The 19,733-nt window shown below is 39.3% G+C and overlaps 1 protein-coding gene across 2 annotated transcripts; it reads left to right on the top strand.

Moving 5' to 3' along the window:
- The first annotated feature begins 1,985 nt into the window (after nt 1-1,985).
- On the top strand, nt 1,986-19,224 carry LOC133968498 (transferrin receptor protein 1-like). Of its 2 annotated transcripts, none has more exons than XM_062404588.1 (18): nt 1,986-2,146; nt 8,250-8,299; nt 9,888-10,125; nt 10,363-10,555; nt 10,662-10,887; nt 10,969-11,091; nt 11,256-11,351; nt 11,815-11,954; nt 12,118-12,269; nt 12,361-12,480; nt 12,685-12,770; nt 12,862-12,925; nt 13,565-13,632; nt 13,751-13,818; nt 13,986-14,079; nt 14,153-14,374; nt 14,696-14,854; nt 15,997-19,224. In XM_062404588.1, exons 2-18 carry the CDS (start codon nt 8,267-8,269, stop codon nt 16,237-16,239), a joined length of 2,325 nt encoding a protein of 774 aa, XP_062260572.1. In that variant the 5' UTR covers nt 1,986-2,146; nt 8,250-8,266; the 3' UTR covers nt 16,240-19,224. The 2 variants fall into 2 exon arrangements, with proteins under 2 accessions (XP_062260572.1, XP_062260573.1); XM_062404589.1 differs by lacking the exon at nt 1,986-2,146 and adding an exon at nt 7,260-8,038.
- The last annotated feature ends 509 nt before the right edge of the window (nt 19,225-19,733 follow it).

Genomic DNA, 19,733 nt, shown 5'->3' with positions numbered 1-19,733 from the left:
TTCACAGCTGCTGAATGAAATAAATGTTATTCTCTGGTTTCAGCCCAAACAGTCCCTGGCACGTTGGTATTATGTTTGCTCTCGTTTCAAGGTGAGCTGCAGATGAGAGACGCCAGTATGTCTGTGACTCGCTCAAAGTCAACCTGAGAATCAAGTTCATTGGAGTCCTCATGTGATTATAGTATTTTATCAGGTATCTAAAAAGATTTCCTGATGATTTGAAACATAAAAAGTTAAATTTCTCATGATGTTTTTTTACTTCCTGATGATAGCGGACTCATTATGGATAAAACATCCTTATATAGGTCTTAGTATTAGCAGGATGATATTTGCACCCATGTGTCTGTAATTGTGGCCACAAGTGTTTTTTTTACTTTTTGTACCAGGGTTGGATATATGCACTTGAGATTCAGGCTCTTAGTGAAAAGCTTCTGTCTCTCTGTAAGTGGTTTATTTTGTGAAAGGGTCTAACTCTCCCAGCCCCCAACCCCAACACAAACCACCATGTTTTCAGAGCAGATTTGTTGTTTAAACCCAAAAAAGGTTGTTTGATAACTTAATATAACAATTTAAGATGTCGAGACAACTAAGTCTAAAAACGAATCAGATATCAAATGTTACATGGAGCTATTTAGGGGATGTGTCATGTGTCTGCTTTCACCTATAGTAAGCAAATGGATACTCAATTATAATTACTATCACATTTAGAGTTAGTGGTTATTAAGTTATATGACTTTAACCAGTTGAGGTGGCTCGGCAGGACAATGAGTCAGGGGAGCTGAGCCATAAGGACAAATGTCAGTGGAGGCATAGCAAAATATGTAAAATGTATCTACAGTCCACTTATGGAACACATGGTAAATTAAATGTCAATCGACTGTTAAGAGGAAGCAGCAGCTATTGGGGCATTTTGAATTCAGAGTTAATTTTAGAAGAGAAGGGTTAAAATCTTAATACACATTTTTTGACGCCTTTGATGTCCTGTGGAAAGAGGGACTTTTGACTTAAGTGTCCAATATTTTGCTTTTTTTGAACAGCTGTTTTGTGTATATACAGAAACTCTGCTTAGTTACAGAGACCAAAGTCAATAGCAAAGAGAGTCCTTCCCTTCCACACTCCTGAAGAAGTGGCTTGGCTTAGCTTGGCTTGGCTTTGCATGTGGTTGGGTATTAACCAAGCCATTGTTGCCATGGCCCCAGCTGTTCACAGCTCTATACAATGGATCAATCAGGGCACTTTAGGTTTCTGAAGTGTACAGTTGAGTTGTACTCCGTTTTAAATTCACCACAATTTAATAAATGTTAGTAATGTCTGATACTTTTCAGAATTATAATATAATAATGTTCTCTATGGTAATAGAACACTGCACTGTGTTCATTGCGACATTAATTACCAGATATTGGAGATCCTATTGCAGTTTCCAATGATCCGAACCAGAGGGAACAGGCATTTGCATTTGACATTTGCATTGAAAGGAGGTAATGGGAGAAGTAAGACAAGAGATAAGTTGCACCCTTATATATCCTCAAAGGGGAAATAAATAATACAAATTCACAAACCACAAGGACGTAGCAGCACACCGGTGTAAGAATGAAAACAGAGTCTAGAAAATAGAGGATACGATTGACATCCTAAATAAAGTCAAACTAGACACACTATTTGCAAGGGCTGTTTTTGTAAATGTGCAATATTAAGCTAAAGGTTGTGTAATTGTGCAATATACAGTATGTGCAGCCGACTGTGGCGTTGTGCAGTGTGATGGCTGATGGCACAAGAGAGGGGTTGTCCACGGTGGAGTTCAGTTCTCCTCTCGTCCTCCTCTCTGTCACTGAGGGAAACTGTGGAGGTGAAGACAGAGTCCAGACAGGGAGGCCATGGTCCGGCAGGAGGTGCAGAGCTGGTGGAGGAATCTCTTTTTGAACAGTTTGTGGGAGGAATAAAAATGAAGCCTCGCCTTAGGTGGCAGTAGAATCTAGAGCAACCACTGAACACCGCAGAAGAAGAGAATACGGAAGTGCTGAGGAAGAAGGCTATAAATACAGGCAGCGTGTCCAAGGACACCGACACCTCGTGAAAGAGAGCAGAGAGCGGGAGAAACAGCGAGGAGCACAACTGCGTGTCACAGTTCATCCGCTGAGAAGAGAAGGTGAGATTCAACCGTGACACTGGGTCTGAAAGAGCTGGACAATAAAAGGGTTTAAGTACAGATGCAAACCGGGAAGCACGTGAACGAGCCCGCTTCTTTTCTCCCGTGATAAACGTTTCAACGTCGCGTGGCTTCTCGTGTCCGTTTTGAGCTAGTCGTCTCATTTGAACCAAACGTGAAGAACGAAACGCTCCCGTTGTGGTGTGTTGTCTTGTGTCGGCGATCCGACCAACTGCCACGCCGTGGAGGAGAGGCTCCTCGCCGCTGTCACGTTGCGGATACCACGCCGCCATCGCGACCCAGGCAGGAAGTCACGCACGGCAACTCGACACTGACCCTGTCCCGATCAGAGGTGTCAGGACACGGTCTACTGACCTTGGCTCGGAGCGGGGACATGCTAATGCTAACCCCGACCTCCAGCCCTCACACTGCAGGTGCACATGCAGGTGAAGCTAGCTCTGCTTCAGGGACGTTATGCTAACATATGGTCGTAGGCGTGGAGCAGGAACTGGCCCTTGGTTGTGAATGAGCTGTCATCGGGCACTGTTCAGACAGCTGCTTGAATGGACTGCAGCTTTTGCTCTTAAGCTCAGTGTTTGATCAAACTGAATACAGCCCATATATAAAACATACTTCCACCTACGCATGATAGTTGGTTTCGGTTTCAGGGGGACATTAGTCTTCATTCAAGTTCAGTACTTTTTATATGATGATACTGTTGTTGACTATTTGCATAACCTCCAGAGAAAGACACACGTAGCTATTCCTAATTGGTTTAGATTGTAGTTTATGTTTTTCTTACGTTTTGTATTTTCCTCGGAAATCCATATTTGTTTTGGATGCCTAAAATTCCCTCGGGATCAATAAAGTGTGTCCATCCTTTATTTTTTTAGATTAAGAATTTTTTCCCCTTAAGTTTCTTACTGTAGTTTTACCTCACTGTAGTTGAGGGTTAAAGTCAGAGGATTTTGTATCTTGTTAAACCCAATGAGGCAAATTTAGATTTGAATGAATATAACATATCTATGTAGTGTGCGTGTTCATAAAAGATGTGCGTGCGTTTTTGTTTGTACTACTAAGAACAATACATTTGTATATAGTGGTTTGAACAATGCCCAAAGACACCATACATTGACTTCCACATTCATCACAAATCAAAAACGGTTCTAAATAGGTTGGCTTAAGTGTAGTTTTAGTCTGTTTTTACAGATGCATTTTGATTAACCTCAAGCACAAAGGTACATTTTGAGCCTGAAGGATGTATACACACTGATGTCCCCGCACACTTGGGGCATAAGGGAGACAAACCGCCCACAATCTGTGAGTAAAGGGCATCATCCTCATGATCGTTGTCTCGTCTGTGTCGAACACGGCTGCATCCTCTGTCACTTAGAATGTGCACTAGTACTTGTGCAGGCCCTATAAAGGGATTTGCATGCCTGTTCTAATTCTGCCAGATTTTTTTCTTTTTTTTTTCTGAGCTTCTTGGAGCAGTTATTTTCCAATGTGACTGTCACATGATTTTTCACTGCACAATGACTCAGACTTATTCGTTGTATTCCCAAGCTTTCCCACATTTTCACTCCCCTTGCACCATCTTACACTGTTATCTTGATTGGACCTGGTTACTGAGGAGTTTGATTAAAAGGAAAACATTTAAAGATACGCTCCTAAACAAAGAGAAGATGTTACGTTTTGTATAGGACTTTGTTTATCTCTAATTGCATGTTAAGGGTAGTATAGTGGTCTTTTTCAGTTGCATTTGTGTACAAATTAAAGGAACCACACTAATTTGTTACACTTCCACTTAACCATCATGTGTTGTGTTATGGGCTAAAATGGAACGTTTGATGCAAGGTTTAACCGGTCAAGACATGCCCTGTCACCTGGAGTTCATCTGGTTGCCTTTGATCAAATAATAGATGACTGATTATAAGCCTCCATAATATTTTAAACTAAAAAAATACCTGTCTATACAGATGTTGTACCTCGAATTTGATTTTTTATTTCTCTGTGCACTCCAATATTATGAAATAATTAAACTTTATTAAATATTCTGTCTATATGAGTGCATATTCTGCTCAAAGGACATTTAATACATTTTCATTTCCTAATCAGCTGCACATGTTTCAATTGTATGGTATTGGGATGCTTCATAAAATCACGTTATTTTTTTAATGAATTTTGGTATCTGATTAAAAGTGTAAAGAATTATTTTCTTCCAACAGCTGAATATTCACTAACCCAAACAACTTCAGTAAAGTACAGGTGTAATAACAGCCTGACCATTGGCTGATGGCAGAGCCCTTCATATAGCCTAGGCCATCATCAACATAATGATAGTTATCATGATGTTATGCTTTTGACAGATTTGTCCGAGGTAGCTAGTAATAATTGTCATGTAATTTTATTCGAACTAAGTTGACATCCTTGGTAATTGGTACTGTGTGTAGTGTCAAGTACACGACTGCACATGGCTGTCCTTTACAGTGAAAGAAGTGTATACATACTTGATTTAATTCAATAAGGTAATAACTAGTTGTTCTTGCATACAATAAGTGAGTCGACACATTCACTTTGCCTCAGTGACAATCAGCTTAGCAGAAGTGATGTTGTAATGTTAAAACAAAGGTGTCCTTACCAAATGTTTAGTAACCAATTATGAAGCAATGTTCTTTTCAAAGATTTGTTCAGTTACCAATACTTTGACCAGGAAGCTACTTTTGCAACACTTTTTAACCTCAACTAGACTGCAGCATTTAATTTGTTCACAGGGCTATGCAGTTGTTGTGGTTGAACTGAAATCATGCTCAAAAGCAACTTTTTCCAATGTCGTTTATGTTCTTTTGCTTTGATCATTATGGTCGGCAATATTTATACAAAAACAATCCCTATGATTGTGAGCATAGTAGGCCATTTCATTTTTTTTAAAATGGTCCTAACTCTTAATCCTTCCACGTCATGACTTTCAAACTGGCAATGCCTGTTTGTGCGGTTCCCAGAAGGGCGTGACTCAAATTTTCTCTTACTATCTCTGTTGCACACGCGTGTCTGAAGTTATAAAATGGAGATACAAGGCATGCCTCTTAGTTGTTCTTTTGAGACTGAAAATTAACCTCATCAAAAATGCTTTCGTTTAGTCTACAGGGTATTTACATATACATTCTTAAGTGTTTTATATTGCTAATATCCATAGGTCTTAACTAAAAGTTCACGTAAGCTGATTAAAGTATTAGCTCTGCTAATGCATGGAATGTTAGGTATGTACGATTATAGACATGGTTCTGTTCACCTTAGAGCAATTAGCTTTACAAAGAACTAATCCTGGCCTGATGCCACTTTTTAAAATCCATTGGTCAATGTCTTCGGAGTGTGCTGAAAAGTAGGCTGTGCTAGCGTTCGTCTTCGTCCATAAACTAGTAGACTTAAGTTTGTGACCTTCAGAGGTAATGCTGTTTATAGTGAGGTAAAAGTCATGGCTGTCTGAGGACAAGCCATGTTCTAAAGTTAGCTGTACGTCATGATGCCTGCAATAGCCACAGTGTTTTCTGAAGCATAGTTATTGTCTGGCCAGGTTCCACCATTTGAGTACTCATTTGCCTGGAGTGAACGTTGAGGCTTAGTATCAATGCAGTTTTAGAAACATGATGTAGGGAGCACATCAAGGCCTTTTTCTTGGCTCAGCCTTTAGGGGTAGGAATTTCTACACAAGGGTTCGTGTCTCCCTTGGCATTTTCCCACACGCAATGTCCAGTCTGGGATCTGCTTCCACTGGAGCTGGAATATTGGACAAGAAGGGTCATTAAGAATTTTTCGGTTATGCTGCACAGCACACATCATAATCAACCAGATTATCATCAATCAATTGTTTCTCTTGTTTCAACCTTACATCTTCTCCATTACTTTGTTTTACACAGAACAGGTAATTACAGAATCTATTTAACAGATCATACCAAAAAAAGTCATGAGCCAAATTTGACACCCTTTTAAGCATGTTGGTTTTGCTTGGTCCTACTGTCAATGAAATTGTGTTCTCAGTGACCGATGGAGTCCAAAGTTTAACTGATTTAATCCACGAAGCCATATACTTCTTGCATACAAAATCAGTTAAAAGCTGTGGGATTAGCCCTCTTTAGGGTTTGATAAGACATGGTTTGTTTTTAGGAGGTTTTGTTCTTCCCTGAAGGTCAGACAGGGCAGAAGAAGTCATGTGAGCTCGGCCAGTCAAATCATCCGGTCTGCTCACCACAACTGGGTTTGGAGTCAGATAAGTGATTTGTTTTACTGGCTTAAGGTTAACAATGATAACAAATTTGAAAATGGCTTAAATGCTTTGATCACATTTGTTTAGTTGTCTTTGGTGAATGGGATTGAAGAGTTTAGAAACTCTTCATATAATTTATTTTGCAACATGTGCAGGCATTCCTTCATCAACGCATATTTAAGAATACATTTCAAAAAAGAAATGATCACAACATCTTCAATGAAATGACATGTCTAATACTAAACTATACTGGCATACAGTAGAGTGCATATCTACACTAATAGTCCCGTAATATTCATCAAGATGCATTGACTTGCAAACACACTAATCAACCACCTAAATGTGAATAAATTATTTTATGGGATATTAGTGAAAATCTCGGATTGTTAAAGAAAGTGATCAAACTTTTGTAATCTTATCTTTCTCATCCGCACCAACATTTAATGGGTTCTTCTCTGAACCATAAAGCAACCTTCTTAGGGATGGGCGTTCGATTAAATAGTCTTCATCGATCGTCGGGAGAATTAATGACGAATTTTCGATTAATCATTCATATTTTCAAGTTCAAAAATGCGCTATTTATAGGCTATATTAAAATGCAGTGAAAAAACTAAGCGCGTTTCCTCATTGAGATCTTTATTACAAGATGAACAAAATATGCGCTGCCGTAATCTTAAGCAGTGGAGCCGACAGCTAGAAGCCTGTGCTACTAAACACAACTGACCCTCGTTTTTTTTTTCTCCAAAATAATATAATAATAATAATAATAATAATTAAAAAAAAAATCATGTTAAACAACAACTTAACCACATCTATACAATACTTAGGTCTGACAGGTTTTGCCAAATGTAACTCAAAACTATCAAACAAGGCGTTGAGTCAGCGCCAGCCTACGAGTATGTGTTGAGAAAGAAGATTTTCTCGTTGAAAAAATAATTTCATCGACGCAATTCTTAATGATCAATTAATCGATCGTCGATTAATTATGCCCAACCCTAAACCTTTCTAAGTTTCATGCTAATCACTCCTGTAGTTTGTGTAATCTTTCTTAAAAACACACAAACTGCTTTCAGACATGCATTCAACTCAGTTTTTAGATTGAATTCAAGAGTTAATATGATTCTATGATAACAAGAATTGGGTCATAGTGAACATTTGTATTATACTGTGACTTCTGTAAGCACTGTATAGACATGCATCATATATGAAAGCAAAAGGGTTCGGATGAGTTATTGATAAACATTAGTTTTGTCATGAATGCTTTGTAATACATATGTTCTGACCTTTCATATTTGAAGCACCATACACAGCAAGTCGTTCTCCCCAGGACTGTCAGATGCATGACCCTTATTCCACTAGTTGTGCATTATCATATTTAAGAAAATATACAGAGGACTTGTATTTCAGATCTTTGTACTCCTGTTAGACTGAACCTTACTTTGTTTGGCGTGTGGATTGACCTGAAGCTTGTGGGAAGCTAATTATTCTGTTATTGTGCTCTTCTGGCAATTGGTTCACATGGCATGGAGGCTGCGTTGACCTGTGCAGGACACTGGTCTTTTGTGTGAAGATACAGTGCCGTTTTTCTAGTTGGAAGCAGAGAAAAACCAATGGATTTTGGACAAGAGGTGGGACGTGTTCTTTGGACACCCCTTCATTCCCATAACGCAATACGTCTACACTGCAATAATGTAAAGCTTTCATGTTCATGAAAGTCTTTAATTGAGTTTTAAATCGTAAATCTTGGTAGAATTCAATGGAGCAGATTAAAAGTCATTACTTTATAGTGACCGTCTTCAGTGTTCAAGTCTGACATGTTTTGTTTGCCTCCCCTTTCAGTATCCTGTGAAGCAGCAATGGACCAGGCAAGGACTACAATATCCAAGTTTGTGAGTATTTCAACTCTTACTACAACCTAAATCCTAAAAATCTATTTATTAAAATAAATCACATTTATTTTAATCATTAATACTAGAGATTGAGTTGGTTAGCTGTGAAAAGTCCCTTTTGGCTGATGTTAATCGTCTTTGCAGCACGACATCTATCATTAACTTAAAGCATGATCTCCAATCATGGCGTTACTAACACGCTTAATTGCAGACCTGATGGGTTGCCAACTAGCATAACATCCTTACAAGCAGAATACTTAGGGTTTTGTTTATTGTGCAAACTACGTCTTACATTTTTTGCTTCTGGAGTAATGAAGATAATCTGTCTAAGTAGTTTTTTATATGTAACTTGTCATGAAACTAGTAACTTTTGCTGTCACAAAATATGGTTGATTGGAAAACACAAAGCCTTATGCCAATATGAACTCAAGTTTTAGTTTTAGGTTACTTTCTTTGTACCGGTAGGTAAATTTGAATTGCAGCTAAAAAGAGGATCCATCCAAAGACAGTTCAAAATTATAACACACTGACGGAAGACGAGGCACCAAAACATGTATTATCTATCAATAGAAAATTGGATAAGCCTATATGTGCAAATATAGTTATAAACCCGTTCAAACATTCATCAGCAGCAATTCACTTGTCAAAAATGGTCACTGGGGTTTCCTTACAAATTTAAAACCAATACAATTAAACACTTTGAGACTTGGCTAAACAATGAACTGCAAAGATGTTTAAATTTAGCTCAAGGGGCAAACTTAATAATTTCCTAATTTGAAAAGTAAACTCGTAGAATTATTGGTTACGACGTTTTTAGGGCATTTGTGCATGACATTCAATATTCGTGCAGATAATATTGGTGTGCATATTGGCACATGATGTTGTTCATTTGGAAATAGTCTTTCATTTGCTTAAGCCCTTAAGCAATGCTTGTCAGAAGACTTGCTGTGTACATCAAGTGTTGTCATACTGGTCCAGTAACCTATGTGCACTAGAGGATGAGTTAAATGTTCCACTTTGTTTAGGCTAAATTAAAAGCTAGCCAAAAAGAAGAGCTCATAAGTGAAATAAATCAAACGACTTTTGTGGGTTTTGGAAAAGGATTTGTCAAAACAAAATCCATTCAGTCTTACTATCTCTTGATCAATTTACCTTTTGGTGGTGCACATGTAGACGTTATACGTCTGTTCCTGTATTTTTATGGTTGGATGATCCATCGGTCCTGTCTTCAAGTTAAATCAAAGTGCTTACTAAATGAACAAAGCTACTTATCAAATAAAACTGAACAAACCATGTATTAGTATATAAGCATTAGTAAAGCCATAAGCTACAACTTATAAATACTTTTTCCCCAAGTGTGGCTTTTTAGAAATTCAGAATAGCTGCTGTTGAAACATTCTAGTGATGAATGTTTGTTTAACCTTTACAGCCATTACAACATATTTGTGTCCTCTTAAGCCAATCAACATTTCACAATATTCCATTGGTCATATTATCTAGCTTTTGTCATGCAATCATAAGATTCCATCAACATATTTTATTTCTTTTAACTTTGAATCATTACACATTGCTTTTTCTACCATTACAGCTTAATGGGGAGCCACACTCCTACACACGCTTTAACCTGACTCAGAACATGGAAGGTGACACCAGCCAGGTGGAGATGAAACTGTCCTCTGACATGGATGAGGAAGTTGGGGGAAATGGAGTTGGAGACCATCTCAATCACAACTCGCCCAACAAAACACACGTGGCGCAAAAGTTTAGACGCTCACCCAAGAACCTCTGCTTCATGGCCGCTGCAGCCCTCCTCATCTTCATCATTGGTAAGAGGGGCTGTTGAATGAAGGTCTTTCATATAAATTGCATCACTCTAAAATGATTTGGAGTTCAGCGGGGATTAGTCTTAGGACCTAAGCTTTTCCTAATTTAATATTAACCGTTTTTTGTGTCATTGGAACACGCAGTAGGACTTTCTCCACCTATCCTTTGTCTAACTTTGTGGGCAAATTTGTGCTTTTGTTCTCTTTACCATTAACGTTCTTTGGTTGTTCCTTACTTAGGGTACTTGATTGGCTACCTGGTCCAACGTAAGAAGGACTTGACTCCCAGCTTTCCAGCCAGCTCCTTCCCTAATCTAAAGGAAGCCGCTCTTGTGCCCTACGAGACAGGTGCTGCACCCCTCATGAACTGGGGTGATGTCAAACAAATCCTGGCTCAAAAACTCAGTGCTTCCAATTTTGAAAAAGCCTTTAGGTAAATTTAAATCCCTACAGTTTGTGAGGCAGTGTCTTTAAAAAATGGCCACTCACACATATTTTCTTTGTTTTCTATCGTAATAATTTGTTTTCTCTTTTTGCAGTGATTTTACCAGTGCCAGCCACCGAGCTGGTTCTCCTGGTGATGAAGAGCTTAGGAACAAGGTGGTCAGTAAGTTTACAGAATACAGAATGCACCCCTGGACTGATGTGCACCATGTTAAGGTCCAGGACGCCCCAGCTTCTGGCTCCAACAGATTTGTTTTCAAGAACGGGACCGAAGAGCGTCCAACTGGGTTCCTGTCCTACAGTGCCAATGGAATAGCAAAGGTAAGCTACAAGCTATATTAAGTCAGAAAAAAGTTTAATAATAAAGAAAAATGTAAACATTTTGTTTTTTGTTTTGCACAGGGTACTGTTGTGTATGCACATTATGGACAGGAAGATGACTTTACGGCGCTGGGGAACAAGAACCTTGACCTGAGTAGCAAAGTCCTGCTGGTCAGAGCTGGCAAAATCAGTTATGCTGCGAAGGTGAGTGGTTTCAGCAAGAAAAACGTCTTTTTAATATGAAGTAAATTCTAAACCTTCTTCATGTATGGAATTTTAACGTGAACAAAAATTAATAATTGGATTTTATCACAAATGGTGTGAATATGTGAAGTTAGTTTCCATGATCTTTTTCTTGTTGTTTACAGGTAGCCAATGCTGCCAAAATGAATGCATCTGCTGTGTTAATCTACGCAGACCCCAGTGATTACAGTTTTGGAGAGGAAACTCAGCTTTTCGGACATGTGAGTGAGGACATTTAGTTTGTTCCTGTGTATATACGGTATTAATTAAATAATACATTTGTAGATACCTTATGTAGGATTGAGCTATTGCGGGTGGGATGGAACAATAAATTGATGGAATAGTTCTAGGGCTGCAGGATATGAGAAAACATGCAATAACGTTGTTGAATATTGTGATGGTGCAATGACTTGCGATAAATAAACAAATGCTTAAGTAGTTGGTGTTTAAGTCTTTCTGCTTTGCTTTCACTGTCTGCATGGTCCCAATAAAGTAAGGGGTGTTGCAGACAGTGTAAAAAGATGAAAATAATTATTTCTATTCCAACAACATGGTTTTATTAAACTTGGGGTGCATTCAGCTCTGTACTTGGTGCTGACCCCTTGTGATCTGAAGACTCAGACTATCTCCAAAAGTGATTAGATCACAGGACAGATTAAGGACTCTTCTTTTTGTCTGTGATAGGTCCATATGGGTTCAGGGGATCCCTACACCCCTGGCTTCCCCTCTTTCAACCACACCCAGTTCCCCCCTGTCCAGTCTTCAGGCCTGCCAAAAATCTTGGCTCAAACCATCACCCCAGCCATGGCTACTAAAATTCTAAGGTAAGGTGCACATCTGCTGTTGACCATCTGAAAAACTGTCCCTGAAGAGACGGAAATCTTAAAAGTTCGATAAGAATGTTGTGCCTTTTTTTTAAATAATGTCCTTGCAAGCTTAATATTCTTTCTGGTAGCTTTCACAGAGTTTATTGTGTGCGTCCTACAGGCAGCTGGGGGGTAAGGATGCACCGGCAGTCTGGGCATGCTTCAACAAATTAGGAGATGAGACCGATGGCATTACTGTGGAGGTCAACAACGTTCTTGCTGAGAAAAAGATAAATAACATCTTCGGCGTCATCAAAGGCTTTGTGGATGCAGGTACAATGAGATGTTCTCTGAACAAATACTACTGTTTGGTCACTAAAAATGATGCAAGTGATGAGTGACACCTTTTTTTTTTTTTATGTAGATCGGTATGTGGTCATTGGTGCACAGAGGGACGCATGGGGTCCAGGATTTGCTGCATCGACTGTTGGCACCAGCGTCCTTGTTGAGCTGGCCCGTTCCATCTCAGACATGGTGAAAAATGGTAAGTCTCTTGTGGCAGCAGATGTTCAATTTAATGTGAAATGGTGAGAAGTGCACTCAATATTTGATATCAGATCCTGCCTAATGTATGTAATGGAGGAGTTAAAGAAGCTACTCCTCGGAATTGCAGTCAAAATGGATTATTTTTTGTAACGCAAGGGCTATGCTCTTTTTGTTAACGTGCATTTGTAATCCACTTTCACAGATGGATTCAAGCCGAGGAGGAGCATTGTGTTCGCTAGCTTTAGTGCTGGAGAATATGGGAGTGTTGGCGCCACCGAGTGGTTGGAGGTGAGAATTGCATGATGATTGCATGATGACCTCGATCAGCAGCTTTTATGTAGTAATGATACTGAATGTGATTGTCCTTTTGTTTATTTAGGGTTATATGTCCACTCTGGGCATGAGCGCTTTCTCCTACATCAACCTGGATGGTATCGTAACAGGTATTTATCTCAATTGTCAGAAACATCTTGGACATGTGGTCATCAGGTTTCCTATGGCCTGTTTTTATCCGTATTGTTAGGTGGAAGCATTACTGGACGGAATACCACAACACCTAGAGGGATGTTGTATGGGTCAGGGAAGAACCATTAGTGGATCATGAGATGATCCAAATTTTAATGTTATTTAACATTCTTAGGTGTGTTGATTTGTTAAACCTTTTTTTTAATGCATTTTTATCAATTTACCAGGGAATTATTTATGTTTCTAGATTGAGAGAATTGGGTAATTTAGGGGAACTGGTAGCTATGAGTTTGTGCAGCTTGATTGACTTTAATTTTGATTAACGTTTTTGGATGTAGCAAGCGGCTGTGGCCATGAGAAAGCTCTAAACACCCATTGTGTACTAAACGCTGAATATTAAAGGGCTGACGGACCCCGTTGGTGAATAGCTGCTGAACAAAGCGGCGCATTTAGCAGCTTAAGAGCCAGATCTTTCCCTTGGATGCTGGTATAGACTAGTGTGAATATTGGACTTTGCACAATAATTTTTTTTGCAGTTTCTGCTGGATGTGTAAAAATACTTGTAATTAAAAGAGCATGTAATTTTCAGGATGACTGAATAAAATTGTTTTTTTCAGGTCGCAGTGGATTTAAAGTAGCAGCCAGCCCCTTGATGCACAACCTGATTGGCAACATGCTGAAACAGGTTAACCCTCAGCATTAGTACTTTGACTGAATTAAATTAAAAATTTAAATAAATCAATATTCCAATGTGTTAGTTTTTGTGTTGAGACAATGAACATAAATAATTGTTTGGTTCTCAGGTTACGGTTCCCAACAAGGATGGCACTCTCGATTCTCAGTTTTCAAAAGGCAACTGGGAAACAAATATGTAAGTCTGACCAGACTGTAGCATTCCTTCAGTGTTAGTTTTTCTAAATCTCCAGGAAAGCAATTTTTTCCCCACCTTCATCACATCCACAGTGGGATGTTAATGGTAGTTGTCATACTCTGTTTGCAGATGTCATTACTAAATCTTCTCTTTTACTTGTCTTCCAGCTTGGAGCCTCTACAGATGGATAATGCTGCATATCCCTTCCTCGCCTTTTCTGGCATTCCCTCTCTCTCATTCAGATTCACCTCTGGTGACAAAGTAAGTCATTCTCTTCTTAAATTATACGTACAATATCTGTAACCCAGGTTAACGTGTAAATTTCCCCTCTTAGGACTACCCATTCTTTGGCACATTGCTGGACACCCAAGACAAGCTGAACACCGCCACCAACGGCGAGGTCTCTCAGCTGGCTGTAGTAGCGGCCCAGTTCGCAGGTCAAATTGCGCTTAGGCTGGTCCACGATCATCTGTTGCAGATGGACCTGAAGAAGTACAGCGACAGTATACTTTTTCAGGTGGCTCAGATCAGTGGAAAATTCAGGACCATTATGAGGGTGAGTTATTTAGTTTGTCTGCCTTTGAAGCAGATGGATATTCAAGAAAAATGAAACATTTGTTAGCTTAAACATTTGGCTTCATTGTAAATCATTGTCCTTTTGAACATAAAAAAAAGCTTGCAAACTCTGGATTATGATGTGGATGAGATTCACACGTTGCAAGATGTATACATGCCTGTGTTACATCTGAAGGTGTATACATGCAGACATCTGATCTTAATGGATTAAGGACAAGTTGTTGGAAGAAATCAAGATCAACTTGGGTCAAAGTGACAGATACATTATTAATAACATTGTGGATGTGATTTGTTTTTCCAGATGAAGCCCCAGCTGTTGCCCAAGTCCCTGACCGTACAGTGGTTGATGTCAGCCTCCGGCTCCTTTAACCGTGCTATGCAGAAACTGGGGAGAGACATCGAGAACAGTGACCTGGATAACATTGAGAAGTGCCGCATCCTCAATGACCGCATAATGACGGTAAGAGCGCTATATTTAAGGCTCATTAGCCATAGCTGCTTTCCAAACAAAAAAGCTCTTCATAAACATGATGTCGTATAGTATGGAATTAGCGAGTAAATCTGTTAAACCAACTAAATTATCCGTACTCTGACTTAAACCCAAAGTGGGCAGGGCTTAAATCAGAAGTTTATATTTTAAGCCTGACATGTATATGGGTTGATCAGAAGTTGCTATATTTTTTTATAAACTTCAATGAAGACAATACATGCAGTATTAAGTAAAATGCAGGTTTTCATACTCAACATGCTCTACTAAACGAGTATTTTCTTTTCCTGTTGAGCCTGTGCATGTCGCCTGGCTTTCACTCAGTGTGTGTCTAACTGGGCTAGAATGTATGATCATAAATAACAATGTTAGGTTAGTAACGCATGTGGACAGAGTGGCTGTGATACTGACGTGTAAAATTGTTATCTACGATCATGTATTCCAGCCCGATGTTACACGATAGTATCTCTGTGGACGGAGTGGCAGTTAAGTTTTTATAGGCTCAGTGTAGAGGAAGAGCTCTGTGTGTGGCTGGTCTATTAAAGATTGATCTGGACAGAGCTATCAATGAGGATTTTCATTTATCACAAGTACAGATATTGACACATTTTACTCGGCTGGTACTCGTGCTCCGTCAAAGTACAGTATGTGTACCAGATACTCATTTCATCAGAGTATTTGGCTCAACCCTAGCGTAAACCCTACATGGTCAAAAATAAGATAGGAGCTGACTTTTGACTTTTTCCACATGGGTTATTTCTGTTAAAACGATTTGAACTCGTAATGAAAAATGACTAGAACATGCATCAGAGCTTGGAAATAACCTCTGCCAAGAATGCTTAGGAGCATGGCAGGAGTTAAGCTACCATTTCTGCTTTGATGCTAGTAGAATTAATGCATTTGGTGAAGTAATCTTAAATCCCACATAAAAGTATTTCAATGTGCATATTTATGGTCGTACCACATTTGATGTACAATAAATTCCAATAGACAATGACTGGTCAAGTTTTTCTTCAAACAAAATGTGTTTAAATTGTTTCGGTCCACTAGCAGAAGCCTCCCCCCTTGCAGTATGTGAAGCTTATCCCAAGTTGTTTCTCTGTTTGTTTCTGCAGGTGGAAAGGAACTTCCTGTCACCCTACGTGTCCCCCACAGACAGTCCTTTCCGCCACATCCTCCTGGGCTCCGGTGCGCACACTCTCCCAGCTCTGTACAACCACCTCAACATCCTCGGGGGCGACAACCCCGAGGCAGACGCCGACTTGTTTCGTACACAGTTTGCCCTGGCGACCTGGACCATTCAGGGCTGTGCCATCTCACTAGCAGGGGACATCTGGGCCTTGGAAAATGAGATCTAAAAGAAATATGTTTAGATCCCTCCTCCCTTCTTTATGGTTTGGCCCTCTGCACAACTAGCAGTGTAAAATCCAGTAAGATGTTACAATTCAGTTATGCAGCCTTTTAAATTAGTATTCTTAGGAATTGATAAAAGTGGAGCAGTTTCTAAATGGATACCATTTTAGTAATCACCTTGGTAACGTTATTTTCAACATCACAGTGATAATCCGCCTAGTCTCCCATTCAATTATCCATAAAGCCAAACGAAATTATAGAACAGCCTTCCGCTCTAACATTACAGTTCAGTAGGTCAGTTTCTTTTTTCCCCCCACTTCGGAGACATCTTTATTTTAACATCTTCAGTACATTTGTGCTAATAACAGCTTCCTTTTTAAATTCTCACTTTATGTGGCAGTACTACATACATTGGTGCATGTAGTGACACCTTTTCAGCACAGTATCGGGTCATAATCACATGAATGACTGTGATTACCAGCTTTTGAGGTTCATGAAACCTAAAAGTTCAATACAGTAAGCTAAGGAGTTTACATTTGTTTACCATAATATTTCCTAACTGCTGGTCTTTCCGCTGCTGGGGCCTCTCATTCGAGCCTGAGCTGTGTGTTTTTGTTGGTAGCTATTATTTCATACTGTGCTGAAATCTGCTACTTGGCTCATAGTCAGAGGTCAAAATTCATATAACATAACGCCGCACAGAAAACTCCCAGAAGATTTGGGACAATCGGCTTTAGTTGTTGCCAGTTTTCATCAATGGAGCTGCATTGATCCTCTAAGTTATCATTTATACCTTCCACCTCCTGACATGAGAGCAAATCTGCCCTTTTTAAGCGAGAAGGTCTCCAACCACATGGCACTGAAACAAAAATTGTCTGTCTATTTATTGTGTTATTTATTTATCAGTGGCAGGGATCACTATAAATATATCTATTTTTTTTAATTGCCTTTTATAAAAAAACGAATTATCGGAAGCAGTGTCTTCCATAATTATGACGGTAATACTGTCGAAATGACAAAAGCAGCATCTGCTAACAGAAGTGTTCATGTTGACTGATGGCAGGTACTGCACGCAACAACATTCTGACACCTTGGAGAGAAGAGTCTGATTTTCAAACATAACTGACACCGGTTTGCTCACCGATCACACATGACAAGTATTACCTCTGGACGTCCTGTCAGTGCTGCGTCTGTTGTACATGTACACTTCTCGTCCTGGCACCATTATCGGGAGCAGTGCCTTCCATAACTATGACAGTTGTACTGTTGAAATGACGAAAGCAGCATCTGCTAACAGAAGTGTTACAGACAGACGACACTGCACACAAACGCAATCGGACTCTTCTCAACAAACTTAATCAGTTTGCAGAGACTTAATGACTCTGGATTGGTCAAACAACACAGCTGATCTCCTGTCAGTGCTGGATCTTTGGTACATGTACACTTCTTGTGCTGACAACCTTATCGGGAGCAGTGTCTTCCATAATTATGACGGTAATACTGTCGAAATGACAAAAGCAGCATCTGCTAACAGAAGTGTTCATGTTGACTGACAGCCGGTACTGCTGACGACAGCGTTCTGACTCCTGTTTGTAGAGAGGAGACCGATTTTCGAACATAACCGACACTGATTTGGTCACGCGTTACAAATATTGCCTCTGGACAACCTGTCAGTGCTGCGTCTGTTGTACATGTACACTTCTCGTCCTGGCACCATTATCGGGAGCAGTGCCTTCCATAACTATGACAGTTGTACTGTTGAAAAGACGAAAGCAGCATCTGCTAACAGAGGTGTTACAGACAGACGACACTGCACACACACACAATCTGACTCTTCCATGCAAACCTGTTCAGTTTGCACACACTTAATGACTGAATTGGTCAAACAACACAGCTGATCTCCCGTCAGTGCTGGATCTTTGGTACATGTACACTTCTCGTCCTGACAACCTTATCGGAGGCAGTGCCCTCCATATTTCACTGTAGGGGTGGATGTTTTTTATTATCGGGAACAGTGTTTCCCATAATGTTTGTATATATTGCTACACAATGCACTCGTGGTCTGCGTCTTTTGATCTTATTTTTGCTGTAATGTCCTTAGACTGCAGGGTACAGCTTCTGCTCAAAGTGATGTGTGATGACTTTTCATCAACCGCAGCGCTTATAAAAATGCTTCCCATCTGTAAGTCAAGCAAACAGCACGTCTTTAATCAGTTCTTGGTTTCTTTGCTTTTTTGACATTTTTAATCAGCTGTATTTTGTGAATGGATGTGATGTGGAAGGTCTTCTGCTTTAATTGACACAAACCTGTGTGTTGGGCCACTGCTCAGTTGTGTGGTTCAATGCTTCCAAGAAAACATGACCTCTCTGCAGGTATGAGAGATACTCTTAATGATTGTGTCATTGTGAAAGAACCTTTTTTTGTTCTTTAACTGTTTTTGTTTGTTCAGATTTCCTTGTGCCTTTTTATTTTTGGCTTCATTATTCAACAGTTTCTACACATAAATTACTTAAATGAGTTTTGGCTTGTTTAGTTTGGACATTTCTGCATTTTCCTATTTTACTGTTGACTAGAATCAAATGTTACTGGTGTTATCGCCTGTTATGATGCAACACATTTAGATTGAATACAAAGTTACACGATGGCTGAAAATGTTGATCAATGTAAATGTTACACTGAAAGTTGATGATATGATTCCTTCTTTAGCTCATCTGCTAAATCTGGTCAAAATTATTCAGTAAGTGTTGTTGTGGAAATATTCTGATGTCACGCCGCTATAGAAAAACTGTTTAGTTCAGATCTGCGGGGCATTTCTTATATTGGCAAAAAAAATTACAAACAAAATGAGAAGCCTTTGTTCTGCAAAATTTGTCTATTTGGAGAGCATTCAAATTCTGAAAACCTGGATGTGTTTGGAAATTTGTGAATTTGCATTGTTTTTCCATCACTGTATACAATTTTGCTTCAATAAACAGTTGTCATAACTGTCGCACTGGTTTGATTATTGGTTTAAACAATTTGTCTTAAACATAGGTTATCGATGTATATGTAATGGTTGCAATACAAATATACATTTTTATTGTAAAATTAAACTGTAATTGGGATATGCTCACAATCTTGTAAACAATGATCCATGTGACAATTATACTGCATTTATTTTCAGTTTCTATGTCTTTGAAACACTCCGTAAATGTGCGCAAGTTTTATTTGTGATGTTTAAACGCTTAATGCTCTTTATTGTGACCTTTGCTGCGATGACTGCATGACCATTCAGAGAATACAGTTGTAGTGACACTCCTTGACCACACGATGGGCTCAAAGTTAGTTTTTGTTCAATTTCCGGCTCCAACCATATTGATTGGATACTTGAGGCGGTCATCAGATGGTCTGAAACCTTTTCCTAGGACAACTCTTCAAAGGGTTTTGTGAAGGACCATTCATTACAAATAATATCTCACTAAAAGCGGCCAATACTATGAATTAAATAGGTCTGAATAC

Source organism: Platichthys flesus, chromosome 14 (genome assembly GCF_949316205.1).
Source record: "Platichthys flesus chromosome 14, fPlaFle2.1, whole genome shotgun sequence".
Classification (NCBI taxonomy): Eukaryota; Metazoa; Chordata; class Actinopteri; order Pleuronectiformes; family Pleuronectidae; genus Platichthys; species Platichthys flesus.
Note: the sequence above shows the minus strand (reverse complement) of the source record. Positions and strands in the feature narration are given on the sequence as shown.